The sequence below is a fragment of the Hemiscyllium ocellatum genome, chromosome 26, assembly GCF_020745735.1.
Source record: "Hemiscyllium ocellatum isolate sHemOce1 chromosome 26, sHemOce1.pat.X.cur, whole genome shotgun sequence".
Classification (NCBI taxonomy): Eukaryota; Metazoa; Chordata; class Chondrichthyes; order Orectolobiformes; family Hemiscylliidae; genus Hemiscyllium; species Hemiscyllium ocellatum.
Genome location: NC_083426.1, coordinates 33,689,356 through 33,704,241, shown reverse-complemented (window position 1 = coordinate 33,704,241; position 14,886 = coordinate 33,689,356). Strand labels below are relative to the sequence as shown.

The 14,886-nt window shown below is 39.5% G+C and overlaps 1 protein-coding gene across 2 annotated transcripts in view; it reads left to right on the top strand.

The window, feature by feature from the left end:
* The window catches only part of LOC132828202 (leucine-rich repeat-containing G-protein coupled receptor 6), a 264,676-nt gene that overhangs the window by 106,000 nt on the left and 143,790 nt on the right, over nt 1–14,886 (top strand). For both annotated transcript variants that reach the window (XM_060845144.1, XM_060845146.1), the window contains exon 2: nt 607–678. In XM_060845144.1, coding sequence (XP_060701127.1) covers nt 607–678 — 72 coding nt within the window. The remainder of the gene's footprint in view (nt 1–606; nt 679–14,886) is intronic.

Below are 14,886 nucleotides of genomic sequence, written 5' to 3'. Positions count from 1 at the left end.
TTGTAAAAATAAAATACTCAGAGTTAAAATTTATTTTAATGCCCTTTGGAATCCAGCCATTAAGAGTGCCATGTTTTAATGAGTTGCAGAACTACTGCTGACTCAAAAAAACATTTATAAGTGCCAACTCATTATTTCAAGCATGACAGCTTCCTGAATAGCTGGCGACTCATTGCTTCAACATTAACCTGCTTTGGTGAATTCAAAGAAACAGAAATGTTTTATTCCAATATAACATTTATACATTCAAATGATTGTGCGGTAACATCAGAACAGATTCGGGGAAAAATGACCTCAAATCATTCAAAACAATTATTCCATTTGTTATTTTGCTGTACATAGTGGCTATTTAATAGAGGAATCAGGACTCCTAACCAATTTAAAACCAGCATTTGCCATTACATGTCTCAAAATTAAATATTGTTATTACTTTCTCAACAAGATGTTTCATGTTTCTATCATTTTATATTCCAAATTATCTCAGTATTGTGCCACTGATTTCCATATCTCAAACTCATGATGAATTGCAATTGTCTGTGAAAATAGAACTTAGATCACAGAGTTAATTACATTATAATTAATTCTTCACTTTTTATGTCTCTTCAGTGACTTGAGCATGAACAATATTAATGAGCTACAGCCGAATGCTTTTGGAGATCTTCACTTCTTGGAAGAACTGTAAGTAATCAAACAACATTAAGAACAAACAACTGTAATAATGAAGTTGAAAAATTTCAAAGAAGTTGGTGTTCAATTAATATTTCTTTCACAGTTTTCTACAACTCTCGTTGTACCTGAATGTATTTGTAACTCGCTTATCTCGCAAATTGTTTGAATCAAACCATGAGCAAATAAGGAACTTGAATTTAAGTAATACTTTTCTCAATCTCTGAATATCTTAGTCATTCTGAACTAGTTTTGAAGAGTTGTCATTCTTGTGATATGGTGAAACATAACAGCAATTTGCACACAGTAAGTTGGCACAAGCAGTAATGAGGCTACTGCCCATTTCATCTTTCTTTGCTCATATATATTGAAATTTGGAATTTTGGCTTCTTCACTGTTGCTGTTTGTAATGATTTTATTTATTTATTTATTTATTGTCACATGTATTTTGTTACAAAATACAATGAAAAGTGTTGCATAGTATCATTCAACTTTACAGTCCTTCTTGTTAAATACTCTGCCATGAGCCTGGTACCCAGGAATGAGTCCCTTCATCGTGTCACCACTGCTGGAATGAAAGTCACCCAACTCATTGGCATCATCTCACCTCCACCAATGCCCTCACTATGATGTGTCCTTGCTGGACCTCACCAATACAGATGCCACCGATACCGCCAAGTACCGCACTGGTCCAAACTCAAATCTGCCACCACCACGAGTCTGCTTTGGGTCTACATTGCCGATAAAGCTGCTGCTGATGCCACAGGGTCTTGTACTGGAAGCAAACCCATATCCGCTGCCACCTCCATGAATCTACTGAGATCCCATACATGTGGACATACAAATATATGAGTTAAGAGCAGAAGTAGACTACGTGGCTCCTTGAGCCTGCTCCACCATTCAATAGGATGTGACTGATCTTGACCAGCACAAGAGATCTCTACCATGACAATCATTTACTCACTTGCTAGTCAAGAATCAATCTATCTCTCCATAAAAAGATTCAAAGATTTTGCTTCACTGCCTTTTGAGGAAGGGAATTCCAAAGACCCATGACTCTTAGTGACAAAAATATTTCTTCCCATCTCTGTCTTAAATGGGCAGACTGTTATTTTATCTAGAGTAGCTTTTATTTGTCATTTCTTCCATATACAACTGATGCAGTAAAAATGAAAATGTTCCTCCAGGACCAAGGTGCTACCAACCACCCCGTGGCTCAACACTTTAACTCTCCCTCCCACTCCACCAAGGACATGCAGGTCCTTGGATTCCTCCATCGCCAGAACACAACAACATGACGGTTGGAGGAAGAGCACCTCATCTTCCGCCTGGGAACCCTCCAACCACGAGGGATGAACTCAGATTTCCCCTCCCCCCACCTTGTCTCAGTCGATTCCCTCGAACTCAGCACCGCCCTCCTAACCTGCAATCTTCTTCCTGACCTCTCCGCCCCCACCCCACTCCGGCCTATCACCCTCACCTTGACCTCCTTCCACCTATCACATCTCCATTGCCCCTCCCCCAAGTCCCTCCTCCCTACCTTTTATCTTAGCCTGCTGGACACACTTTCCTCATTCCTGATGAAGGGCTTTTGCCCGAAACGTCGAATCTCCTGTTCCCTGGATGCTGTCTGACCTGCTGCCCTTTAACCAGCAACACATTTTCAGCCAAGGTGCTACATGGACAGCACAAACTACATGATCATACAAAGGGGGGCATAAAGTGCATAAAAAGTGCAAAACATGCAAGTTATGGTGTAATAAAAGAATGATAATTAATAGACATTGTTCTAACAGCAATTCAAAGTCGTGCAAAGAATTTCAGATGAAAAGGAATCCGATCATACAGTGTTAAGGAGCCTGATGGCTTAAGGGAAGAAACTGTTGTACAGGCTGGCTGTGAGAAACCAAATGCTCTGGTATCATCTGCCAGATTGCAGGAGGGAGAAGAGTTTGGGGGATTTGTGGGGTCTTCCACAATGCTCTTAGCCTTTTAGATGCAGCATGTGGTGTAAATGTCTGTAATGGAGGGAAGAGAGACCCCGATAATCTTCTCAGCTATCCTCACTATCCATTGTAGGTCATATGATCCAAGACGGTGCCTTGTCATTCCTGCTGATGAGATCCACTATTGTTGTGTCATCAGTCAACTTGATGATGTGATTCGATCAGTGCATTGCTGCACAGTCACGTGTCAGCAGGGTACATAGCAGTGGACCGAGCACACAGTCCTGGTGGCCCCAGCCCCTGCTCAGTGTGATGGTGTTCGAGATGCTGTCCCTAATCCAGACTGACTGAGGTCTCCCAGTCAGGAAGTTGGCAATCCAGTTACAAAGGGAGGTATTTAGATCCAGCAGACTCAGATTTCCAAACAGGTGCTGAGGAACGATAGTGTTAAATGCAGAATTGAAGTCTATGAACAGTAGTCTGACGTAGATGTCTACCTTCTCAGGTGGATGACGGCCAGATGGAAGGTGGTGGAAGTGGCATCATCCGTTGAGCAGATGGGTCATTCACGAACAGCAGAGTGCCCAGTGAGGGTTTCCTTGTTGAGTTTTCCCAAAGTCTAGCGTATTTGGGGAGTTTGTTGAGAATGGGAGACTGAATATTAATGAGATGCCTTGTAGCATTCACAAGGTGTTTAAGAAGCAACCATTCCTCTTGTTTGGCAGTTTGCTGCTGCTTAGCGAGAATCTCGTCGTGCTGCTTGAGAGGTGCAAGAGGTGATGCAGATTTCTTCTGATGTCAAAACGGGCTTTGCCTTACTTGTTGAAAGATTCTACCACACATCTGAACACAGCCCAAACTGCTCAGACTCCTGTAAGATTCCACCTGTGGATTTTGCAAGTTGCATAGACAATAATGGACTTAAATGTATTAATTCCACCAGGCTTCAATCCAGATGAGCTGAACTTGAACAACAGCGAAGCTCTGTGGTGATAAAGTAGAACCTATGCTAAAAGCATATTTCTCAGTTTTCACTGAGGCAGGGCTAGGGCTGGGATGAAGGGAAGGGAAGAAGGAAATTTCCTTCTGCACAAAATGGTATCAATCATAGTTTTGGCAGCAGATGCTTCCTTTGGCAAGTGCAGTTTAACTGTAAAAAAGAAAAGTCAAAGTCTTGGTGTGTGCTGAGTTAACTGGCTTCAGGTTGAAGTTAATAGGTTATTATTCCGACATTCTTTGGTTTGGAGTGTGGTGTTGCAGGATTGGGAACAAACAGCCACAGCTGTTGCTCCTGATTATTATCCTGCAGACGTCTGACAGCACTGACAAGTTCCAAATTCTGTCTTCAACAGCAACTGGAACAGAAAATAATTATGCATGTTATATGGCTACTTCAGGTGAAATTTTCTTTTGTGTTTTATTTATCATCTTTAGTTATCATCCTGCCTCCCTTTTAAATAAATCAAACGCAGAGCCTTAGATTTTTGTCTGTTAAGAAAAGGGTTTCCATGTTAAGTTAATCCCATTATGAAACAGTGCTCTCCAATTAACAAAGGAAATGAAATTTTAACATGAGCTTAATCAGGTTAATCTACAAGCCTCTCTGTCAGTTGAGGAAAATGTCAACAGTCCCAGATGTGAATTGCTTAACATGTACTGAACTGTTTAACATGCTGGTCTGTTTTTTTCTGCCTCTGGTTTAACTGTGACCTGGATATGGCCTTCCTGTCACAGTGAAACTACATTGAAATATTAAAATCTTCTCATTTGAATATCCCAAAGTCCTTATAAAGTAATTTAAGCAGATTTTATGGAGGTATGTGTGTGGCAATGTGCTGCATCTTACTCTCTTCACTCACATTGAAATCAGAGAGTTAGATAGGGTGGACAGGGAAGTATGGGAACAGCAAAAACAAGGGGACACAACTTTAAAGTGAGGGGAGATAGGTATGAGACAGATGTCAGAGGTAGTTTACTTTACTCAGAGAGTAGTGAGGGTATGGAATGCTTTGCCTGCAACAGTAGTAGATTCGCCAAGTTTAAGTGCATTTAAGTCGTCATTGGACAGGCATATGGATATACTTGGAAGAGTATAGGTAGGATGGGCTTCAGAGGAGTATGACAGGGCGGCGCAACATCGAGGGCTGAAGGGTCTGTACGGCACTGTTATGTTCTATGTTCTATGTTTACCTGGATGCTCATAGCATCTTTGAGTTACCTTGCCTTTGTGCATTTTGCTCCTTCAGGCAGAGATACCAGACTCATAATACTGCTGTCTTGCATTTGTGTGTGTGTGCATGCATGGGCGTACATGTGTAATTGCAAGTGTGTGTGCGCATGTATGTAGATATGGGTATCTTGGAGCTATCCTATAACAATTCAAATAAAATGCAACAATTAAAATAGATTCCATCCCATCCCTTTTATAGCATGGGAGGAAAAAGATTTGATAAAATGAATAAGAGGTTAACACACTTTTAGAAAGCAAGTTCTAACTGAGGCCTTCATGGCAAAAATCAGGTATACATTACTGAATAAAAATGAGAGGTGTGGGGTGAAGTTTGGGGTGAATATCTGTAATTTTATTAAAGATTACCTGATTTCCATTATTTCTTTGATGAGCACAAACAGCCAGTTCCTGGGGATTTATATTAATCTTTCATTGACTTTTCAGTAAGAGATTGGGAATCCTGTGACTATAAGGGGCAAATGTGACCTATAGGGAAAGATAGGTCAAGTCAGGAGTTAATTGAATTGTCTGACCAATCTTAATTTTCAAGACCTCCAAGACACAGTTTTCACTCTGGAGAGTCTCATGTGGGATATGTGGGATATATCTGAAAATGATTATAGAGTGTGACGAAGGTGGACAAGTGCTCAAGTGGCCTAGAATATAGAACATAGAACAGTACAGCACAGAACAGGCCCTTCAGCCCATGATGTTGTGCCGACCCATGATCCTCATGTATGCACCCTCAAATTTCTGTGACCATACGCATGTCCAGCAGTCTTTTAAGTGTCCCCAATGACCTTGCTTCCACAACTGCAGCTGGCAACGCATTCCATGCTCACACAACTCTCTGTGTAAAGAACCCGCCTCTGACATCCCCTCTATACTTTCCTCCAATCAGCTTAAAACTATGACCCCTCTTGTTAGCCATTTCTGCCCTGGGAAATAGTCTAGCCTAGATAGAAGCCCTGCGTTAGTTCTCTGGGACTTTGTTCCATTTCCTTTAAAAGACGTTAGGCCCTCTTACATTGCTCTCTTACTTCTTCAAACTCCATTCCCTTTGGCTGCGTACATCATCTCATACCCTATCACACACCATGGCCCATCCATAGCTTCCCACCAAAGCATCCATCATGGACAAATATCTGGACCCAAATGAAGATGAAAGCAAGTTTAAGCAAGAGCTGAGGTTAGGGGTGCATCTGCCCAAGCAATGGGTTGGAGAATAGTTGGGGTGGGTGGAGGCTGTAAGATGTGAAAGGGAAGAGAAGGAAACGATTGTCAGAGAAGTAGAGGGGAGAAGGCTGATGCAAGAGGGATGGGGGAGGAGGAGAGGGCTACAAGAAGATTGAGAGCAGGAAACATGGATGCAGAAAAGGCTAGGAGAAGAAAGAAGCAACAAAAGGGTTGGGGGAGAGGGAGAGGGAAATTTCAAGGGTTTTGGAATGGAAGAGAGAAAATGCAAGAGAGGACAGAGAGATTTGAAAGCAGAGAAACAAATTTAAATCTGTCAATGGATTAATATTCAACTAACTTTGAGGCAAAAAGCCTGAGAGTCATTGAAGTATGAATTAATTGCAAATGATGTGAAAACCTTGACTTAAAGCTGGATAGATGGCTCAGCAGTGGCTTAGCACTGCTGCCTCACAGCGCCAGAGAACTGGGTTCGAATCCTGCCTTGGGCGACTGTCTGTGTGGAGTTTGCATATTCTCCCCATGTCTATGTGGGTTTCCTCCGAGTGCTCAGGTTTCCTCCCACAGTCCAAAGATGTGCAGGTTAGGTGAATTGATCATGTTAAATTGCCCATAGAGTTAGGTGCATTAGTCAGGGGTAAATATGGACAATGGCTCTGGGTGGGTTACTCTTCGGAAGGTCAGTGTGGACTAGTTGGGCTGAAGGGCCTGTTCTCACACTGTAGGGAATCTAATCTAAAAAAATTTAGATACAGCTATGTGGGGAAAATCTGTAATGGATGCCATTGTAATGAACACTGAGTCAGATATTAAAGACAAATGTGAGATTGAGATCTGGGATGCAGTATAGAGAATAGTAACTGTTTGGTTAAAGTATTCTACTTTTATGTATATTTGATGGAATTGCTTTCGCTGTGACCTTACCAGTCTACCAAAAGTATGTTTAGTGTGATGACTTTTTGTATTCAGAAATGTTTGTCAGTTGTTTTGAAATCTTTGATACCTGTTGACTCATACCAAATTAAATTCTATGGTCACAATGAAATTAGGGGGATTGGCTAGCTCAGTTGGCTAGATGACTGGCTTGCAGAGTGTTATCAATATCATGAGTTCAATTCCCACAGGGGCGGCACAGTGGCTCAGTGGTTAGTAATGCTATCTCACAGCACCAAGGACCTGGATTCGATTCCTACCTTGGGCAACTGTCTGTGTGGAGTTTGCACATTCTCCCTGTGTCTGCGTGGGTTTCCTCTGGGTGCTCTGGTTTCCCACAATCCAAAGATGTGCAGATCAGGTGAGTCGGCCATGCTAAATTGCCTGTAGTGTTAGGTACATTAGTCAGGGGTAAATGTAGGGAATGGGTCTGTGTGGGTTACTCTTTGAAGGGTTGATGTGGACTGAAGGGTCTGTTTCCATGCTGTAGGGAATCTAATCTAATCAGCTAAGGTTATCATGAAGTACTTTCTTTTTCAACCTCTCCTGTTGCCTATGGTGTGTGACCTTCAGGTAGAACTATCATTAGTCATCTCTCTCTAATGAGAGAGCAGCCCTCTGTTCTGGCAGGACTATGGTGCATTTACTTTTTTATGCTTTCCTCATGGATTGTGGGATTAAGAATGTTGTTGAATTCTTCCAAATAGGCTTCTGTGAGAGTACAAATACCCCATAGATGAACACTGATTTAAGATATATTGTTACTGATTACTGCATTACCTAGTAAATGAGTTAGAATACAATGGGAGTGTCAACATCCAAAAAGTAGCCCCTGACAAAATTTCAAGAAAAGCCCTTGCGAAAGAAATACTTTGACCTTGGATCCACACAAGCATGATCCTGTGGCATTTATTAATAATCATTGCACTACTGGTACATCAATTCATCCTGCATGTCTACTCGGGATACCTTGGAAGCTGCCTTGATGCTTTTATCCTGCATTAGTCACATTTCCCAGATATCTTAAAAAGCTCTTACTTGTCTGGTGACAAGGAATGCCTTCTGATGATAGGGCTAATGACATCCCTTAGAATGAAAGAATGGCTCTGGGTAAATAAGATTATTCTGTATATAGTCATAGTTCATGAAACCAATAGCCCTATCATGGACAGAAGGCAACTTAAACTTAGTTCTATAACCAGAAACTTTGTTAGATGTATCAGTAGAATCTTTAAATTGCAATTGATATGTAAGGGCTGACTAGAAGGAGTTTTGCAAGGCCACATTCCCTCCAGGATTTCCAGCATAATTGCTGGAGATTATTCATCCCATATATTCTCCATGAAATTAGATCTCAGCAAAGAGGTCCAAACCAAATATAGCCAAACTCAAGATAGTAAGAACACAAATGTGGAATTTGTGGCTGTTCTTGTGGAAGGACAAGTTTACCAGGAACAAACTCTAGATGCGGCACGGTGGCACAGTGGTTAGCACTGCTGTCTCACAGCGCCTGAGACCCGGGTTCAATTCCCGACTCAGGCGACTGACTGTGTGGAGTTTGCACGTTCTCCCTGTGTCTGCGTGGGTTTCCTCCGGGTGCTCTGGTTTCCTCCCACAGTCCAAAGATGTGTGGGTCAGGTGAATTGGCTATGCTAAATTGCCCGTAATGTTAGGTAAGGGGTAAATGTAGGACTATGGGTGGGTTGCGCTTTGGCGGGTCGGTGTGGACTTGTTGGGCCGAAGGACCTGTTTCCACACTGTAAGTAATCTAATCTAGTCAATGCCTTTCCTGGATTCCCACAACTACATTGTTTCTTAAATGGGCAGGTTAAATCTCCAAGCTAACTATACACAAATTATTTTGTCTGACATTGTAAGATACAGTACATCAAACACAGTCTATTGCTAGCTTATATGAGGTTTTTGTTTTAATTATAGCTTATGTTAAATAAGTGTGAGTGTTTATTTTTTTCTGTTACGTAGTGTGTGATTGTTAATAACTTGAAGTGACACTGTGTTTCTGTTTTGATCAGACGTTTGGTGCTAACCTACCAAACGCAATAGCTGGATACTAGACTAAACTGACAGCGTTTTGGGTTTTTGGATGGTCTTATATCTTCTTAGGCTATAGAGCCCAATCTATGTGAGCCAGCCACATTTGGGATTGTGCTGCTAATGAATTGTTCCTTGTTTCAGCCATCTCCACCAACACATGGCGCTCCTGGCAGCGGTCAATTATCAAACCTATAAAATATACATTTCCTTTCCCTAAGTTATTACAGCACTTGGCATGAAAGACAAACTTTCCTCATTCCGTAATGCCCAATTTGCACCAATTTTGTTCAGTAAACATTTGCCTTTGCCTTTCCAGTGCTATTCCAGGTGCTTCTAACCATCTGTTAATGGCAGAGGGTAACTGATGAAGAGGATTATTGTTTGCTCTGTTTCCTTAAGTTGGCTAATGGAGAAGGAAACATTCTGAAATCATCAAAACGGTGTATGAACCACTCGGTTTTGGTACACCCAAAGTACTTTTAATAACTGACTGTTACACCCAGAATGTCATCAATTATATGGCTGTAGTAAAGCTGTGTTGATGCAGAAAATACACCAGCATGTTGCCTTTTAGGTCACTCGAGCATTTGTTCTGATGGTGATGAAGGATTTATACCGTTTAAAGTTAGATTTCAGATTCCACATGCTGTACAGATCAATTGTTTCAACTGGTTTTCGAGCTCACCCATGTTTATAATTAGGCTGATTTCTTGTGTAGTGAAATAACTGGCCCTCTCTGGCAGGTGAAGAATACTGTTGAATTAAATTACTCTTATTACAAGCCCAGAATAACAGCTTCATGCTTTATGGCCGATGGCTTAAGTCTTTTATTTTTAAACCTTTACTTATAGATTATGGCTCTTTAAATTTTATAACTGTTATCCAAAACCGACCTTCTAATCCAGAATGAAAATAAATGTACAAAAACTTATATTAAATTCTGAATGATTTGTTGAACTTCGGTCAAAAAGGTAATTGTCCAGCATCCAGACTGCAGTTAATTGCTAACAGTTGTCAGGCCTGCCTTATGCTTGACATTGTTCAGAACTATCCGTTTTATTGCACTGCATCATCTTAAATCCTCACCAGCTGTTCTGAAGAACTGTCTCAGAGTCCAGGCCTGTCCAATGACGACTATATTCTTTCACAGTTAATCCTATCATGCCTTTTTTGTTGTCTTTCAATAATTTTGTAGCTTCAAAAATAATGACATAGTTGGAATTATAGCTGATATATGCAAAATTTAATAGAGAGATCAGAAAGTATTTATACATTACAAAACTATTTGCTACTGCAGAACCTTTATTTTATAACTCAATATCCCATGCAAGAAATCTTTACGAATCACCTTTCAAACATAAACTTTTATATTAAAGGTTTAGTGTACTAATAGGTATGTGTGGACACACAATCCCATTGAAGCTGAAAAATGTGTTGCTGGAAAAGCGCAGCAGGTCAGGCAGCATCCAAGGAACAGGAGAATCGACGTTTCGGGCATAAGCCCTTCTTCAGGATTCCTGAAGAAGGGCTTATGCCCAAAATGTCAATTCTTCTGCTCCTTGGATGCTGCCTGACCTGCTGCGCTTTTCCAGCAACACATTTTTCAGCTCTGATCTCCAGCATCTGCAGTCCTCACTTTCTCCTCCTTCATCCCATTGAACCAAAGTTACAAAAATCTTAGTACAAGAAAGAAATTGCTGAGCTTTATTTCCTCAGTGGAACATTGCTGCTCTTCAGGAGCAAGTCATTTAGATCAAGGGCTCATTTTGAACTCACCCACTCAGTTGGAAGATGGCAGGGTGAGATTGGATGCTTAATTTAAAGCTGTCATGATGATACTTTCCATCGGGGTAATTTACCATTCATCAAATGTGGTGGAAAGCAAAGATGATGGACTTTGCTTTCTGAATGGAAAGTAAAATAGGGAAGGGTGTGGAATGGGAGGCCAATCTCATTATCATCCATTTTACTCCATTGTTAAAAGTTAAGATTACTCCCTCATTGACCTCAATACAAAGTAAAACTGAATAGCGTGTAAAATAAACAATCAATTCAATTCAACTAACTTCCAGGCAGACAACTTAAAATTATGCCAATTCTTGCTTGCTGGCCAATTTTACTATTGTCATTTAAAATTATGTGGAACAGTTTTAGCTTTGCAAATTGTGCAGAGCAATTCTACCATGGAATCAGGTGAACGCTGATTAAGTAGAGTATTTTAGAAATTTTTAACATGAAATGAATGCTATATGAATTAGCTTTTGTGGAGTTTTAGCCCACCTCTAGGAGATACACTAAAATAGCTATGTCTCATGTTAATCAGATCTCCTCCAACCCCAGACTTTTGCTTCCTTAGGTCTCACATTCAGATGTTAGTAAAGTACTCAGAATGACAGGGAGGAATGACAGAAATGTGCTAGATTGCAGTGAGCAGAATGATGACAGTGGTCCTTCATAGACTGTGGTTTATTAATCCAGATGAGCCCAGAAAAGAATTATTAATTTAAAAAAATGAAAGGACTGTGAACGCTGTAAATCAGAAACAAAAACAGAGATTGCTGGAAAAGCTCAACACACCTGCCACCAACTGTGGAGAGAAATCAGAGTTAACATTTCGGGTTGGTTCTGAGGAGGAGTCACTCAACCCAAAATGTTAACTCTGATTTCTGTTCACAGATGCTGCCAGACCTGCTGAGCTTTTCCAGCAATTTCTGTTTTTGTTTAAAAATTATTAATCTTCTTTTCTGAAACTATATACCCGTGCAACATTTCACCCCTGGTTTATTCTGTTAAATTATCCAATTACATTTTGGATGAGCATTCCATAGAACTCAGAACAGCAAATGGTGGTCCTGAAACTATGGAGATGCCCTTCACTTATTGTAGTACATTGCTGCTTCTTTAACCAATTATTGAACTGTCTGTGAACTTGAAATGAATACATTTTATGCATCTTCAGGTTGTGAGCTGACCTGAAACTGACTGTAAGGCTTCACAAAAAATGATTGTGGCCCAGAGACAGTTTCCTATCACTGTACTGGAATTCATTAATACTTTTATAATGTGTTGTTATGATTAAGTTACTTTGCTGAGGGTGAGTAAGTGGTTTTTGACTGGAGGCACTCGTTTTCATTAATCTGCGTAGGCCTTTCCACTGCTGTTTATGAATCAATGAATAAATAATTAGGGTTTAGATTTTCATCATTAGTGTATATAATTTAATTATAGCGGGATACTTATTCCACTCAGTTAAATGGCAGTGTACTAGGATAATTATTCATTAGAAGTAGTCACTAACATATTTAAATCAATGTTGGAAACACACAATGCATCCACGTAAAAAACGATTCCTAATCAAACAATTATGACTCTATACCAGTACTAAAACAATTGTGCTGATTTCATATGAAAAGTTATTTGAACAATACATTTTTAATTCACTAACCCGCAAAGAACCTTCGAAATTAAATGGTTTAATATATTCATTGCTTTTTCTTAAGGTCATATTTATCAGTTATGCTCAGATTTTGTTTATATATAATGAAAAAGCTGCAAGATCAATGGCCTTGATCTGATCACCTCCAGTCCATAAGTGCTGCTCCTGTTGACTGTCCCTCTGTTTACAAAACCTGTGCACTTGATTTGTTTGAAGCTCCTTGACACTCTACGAAGTGATTGAAACCACTTTTTTAACTGACCACCAGTTTGTGAAAGTTTCTCCTGCTTTCTCTTTACATGGTCTACCTTTTAGTGTGTGTCTAGTCAGGACAGGTTCTTGGTTCTTGGTTTCTGATACCAGTTGCTCTATCGTAGTTTGAAAGAAATAACACAAATAATGATATGGCTAAATTATGTTCATTATAGCTTCGAACACATGACAATAAATAAATCAAATAATGAAATGGCTAAATTATGTTTTAATGTAATGCTGTGTGCTGTTAGCCAGCAGTAGAGTCCTGATGAAACCATTTGGACATCAGTGCAATTGAAACTTATCACAATTGAAGTGTAATGCAAGCTCAGTAAGTGCATCACAGTATACATAAAGTTTTAAGAACCTTATCCTTTTTCCTGCCATTGTAACTTTAGAAAATCAAATGCACCAGAGTCCAATTATGAATTCCTGTAACTAATTTCCTCTCATCATTCTTGTTACATTTTATCAAATTTTGTAGCTGTTTCCTAATTTTCTGTTGGATCAGTTAGTGCAAGTACTGAATAAGATAAGAATTTTCACTTCATTACATTTAAGTTTGAAAGTTTAAACTCTATAAGGGTACACTTTAATCCAAGGGGAGACAATGCCAGCATCACATCCAAATGATTTAGATGAATTTATCTCAAGTATAAAGCACACTAATATGCAAATTGTGTTTGCGTAGTATTTTACAAATACAAACTGTTTTATATTTTTAAAATGGTAGCACCGTGGTCAGCACTATTGCCTCACCGCACCAGGGACGCAGGTTCAATTTCACCCTTGTGTGATTGTATGTAGAGATTGCACATTCTCCCAGTGTCTATGTGGGTTTCTGCCAGGTATTCCAGTTTCCTCCCACAGTCCAAAAATGTGCAGGTTAGGTGAATTGGCCATGCTAAATTGCCAGGTGTGTGCAGATTATGTGTTTTAGCTATGGGGTAAAATGATATGCAATTTTACAGGGATGTGGGGGATCCAGACTTGATGAACCTAAATGACCTCTATCTGCACTGCAGGGATTCTATGATTAAAATTGTTAGAATGTAGAGATTCAGAAGAAATGGTATTTTATAGATTCCTATTCCAACATAGAAAAGTGATGAGAAGTTATCATGGGTATGAGAAAAAGACTGGAAGTTAGCATTAGATAATAGTACAATGGCCCAAATGGACTCCTTCTTCACTGTAACAATTCTGTGAAAATATGGTTTCTCACTTCCAATTTTCACCTTTTTTGAAGTATTGAGTTACTTTGGGATATGGTTTTACAGGTAGTAATGCTTCAATTCCTGATCTTGCTGTCTGTTCATTATGTCATACAATTATGTTACCTTGCTGTTTTACCAAATCAATTCAACTCTCACTCAATCTTCAACTGCTTCATATCCCTTCTCGATAAATGGTCGAACCAGAGAAGTTTCTCTTCACTGGTCTAATGATTCTGAGAACCTTTGTGCCCAATCTTTGTTCTGGAGCCATTATTACTAGATGTAAATTGGCTCGCTGGGCTGGAAGGTTTGTTTTGAGATATTTCATACTCTACTAGGTAACATCATCAGTGAGCCTCTGGTGAAGCACTGGTGTTAGTGATCTGCTCTCTATTTATGCATTTCCTTACATTGTTGACATCATTTCCTGTGCTGATCATTCCTTGTGGTGATGTCATTTCCTGTTTTTTTTCTCAGAAGGTGGTAAATGAGGTTTAAGTTAACATATTTGTTGATAGATCTTTTACTGTGAATTCTGTGTCCTATGATTTTGTCCCACTAGCTACCTGACAAAAGAGCAGCACTCCGAAAGCTTGTACCTCCAAATAAACCTTTTGGACTATAACCTGGTGTTGTGTGATTTTTAACAAAAAAAGTACAACTAACTTTCCAAGGGTAGCAAACTAAACTATAGGGATTCCTGGTCTGCCTGATTGACGTACATTACTTATTGAACCTACTAATTGTACGTTATTTAATTACACTTCAGTTTCTTTAATATTAATTTGTATTTATTTGCATATTTATCAAATATTGTCCTAATGAGGATATTTTTGAAAAAAGATTCAAAACTATTAATCTCTTCTGAAGTCTATTTTATTAAAATTCAAACTTTTTTTAGCTGTTAACTAATGTAAACAAGTTCGGTTAACCATAATTAATATGCATTGTAAC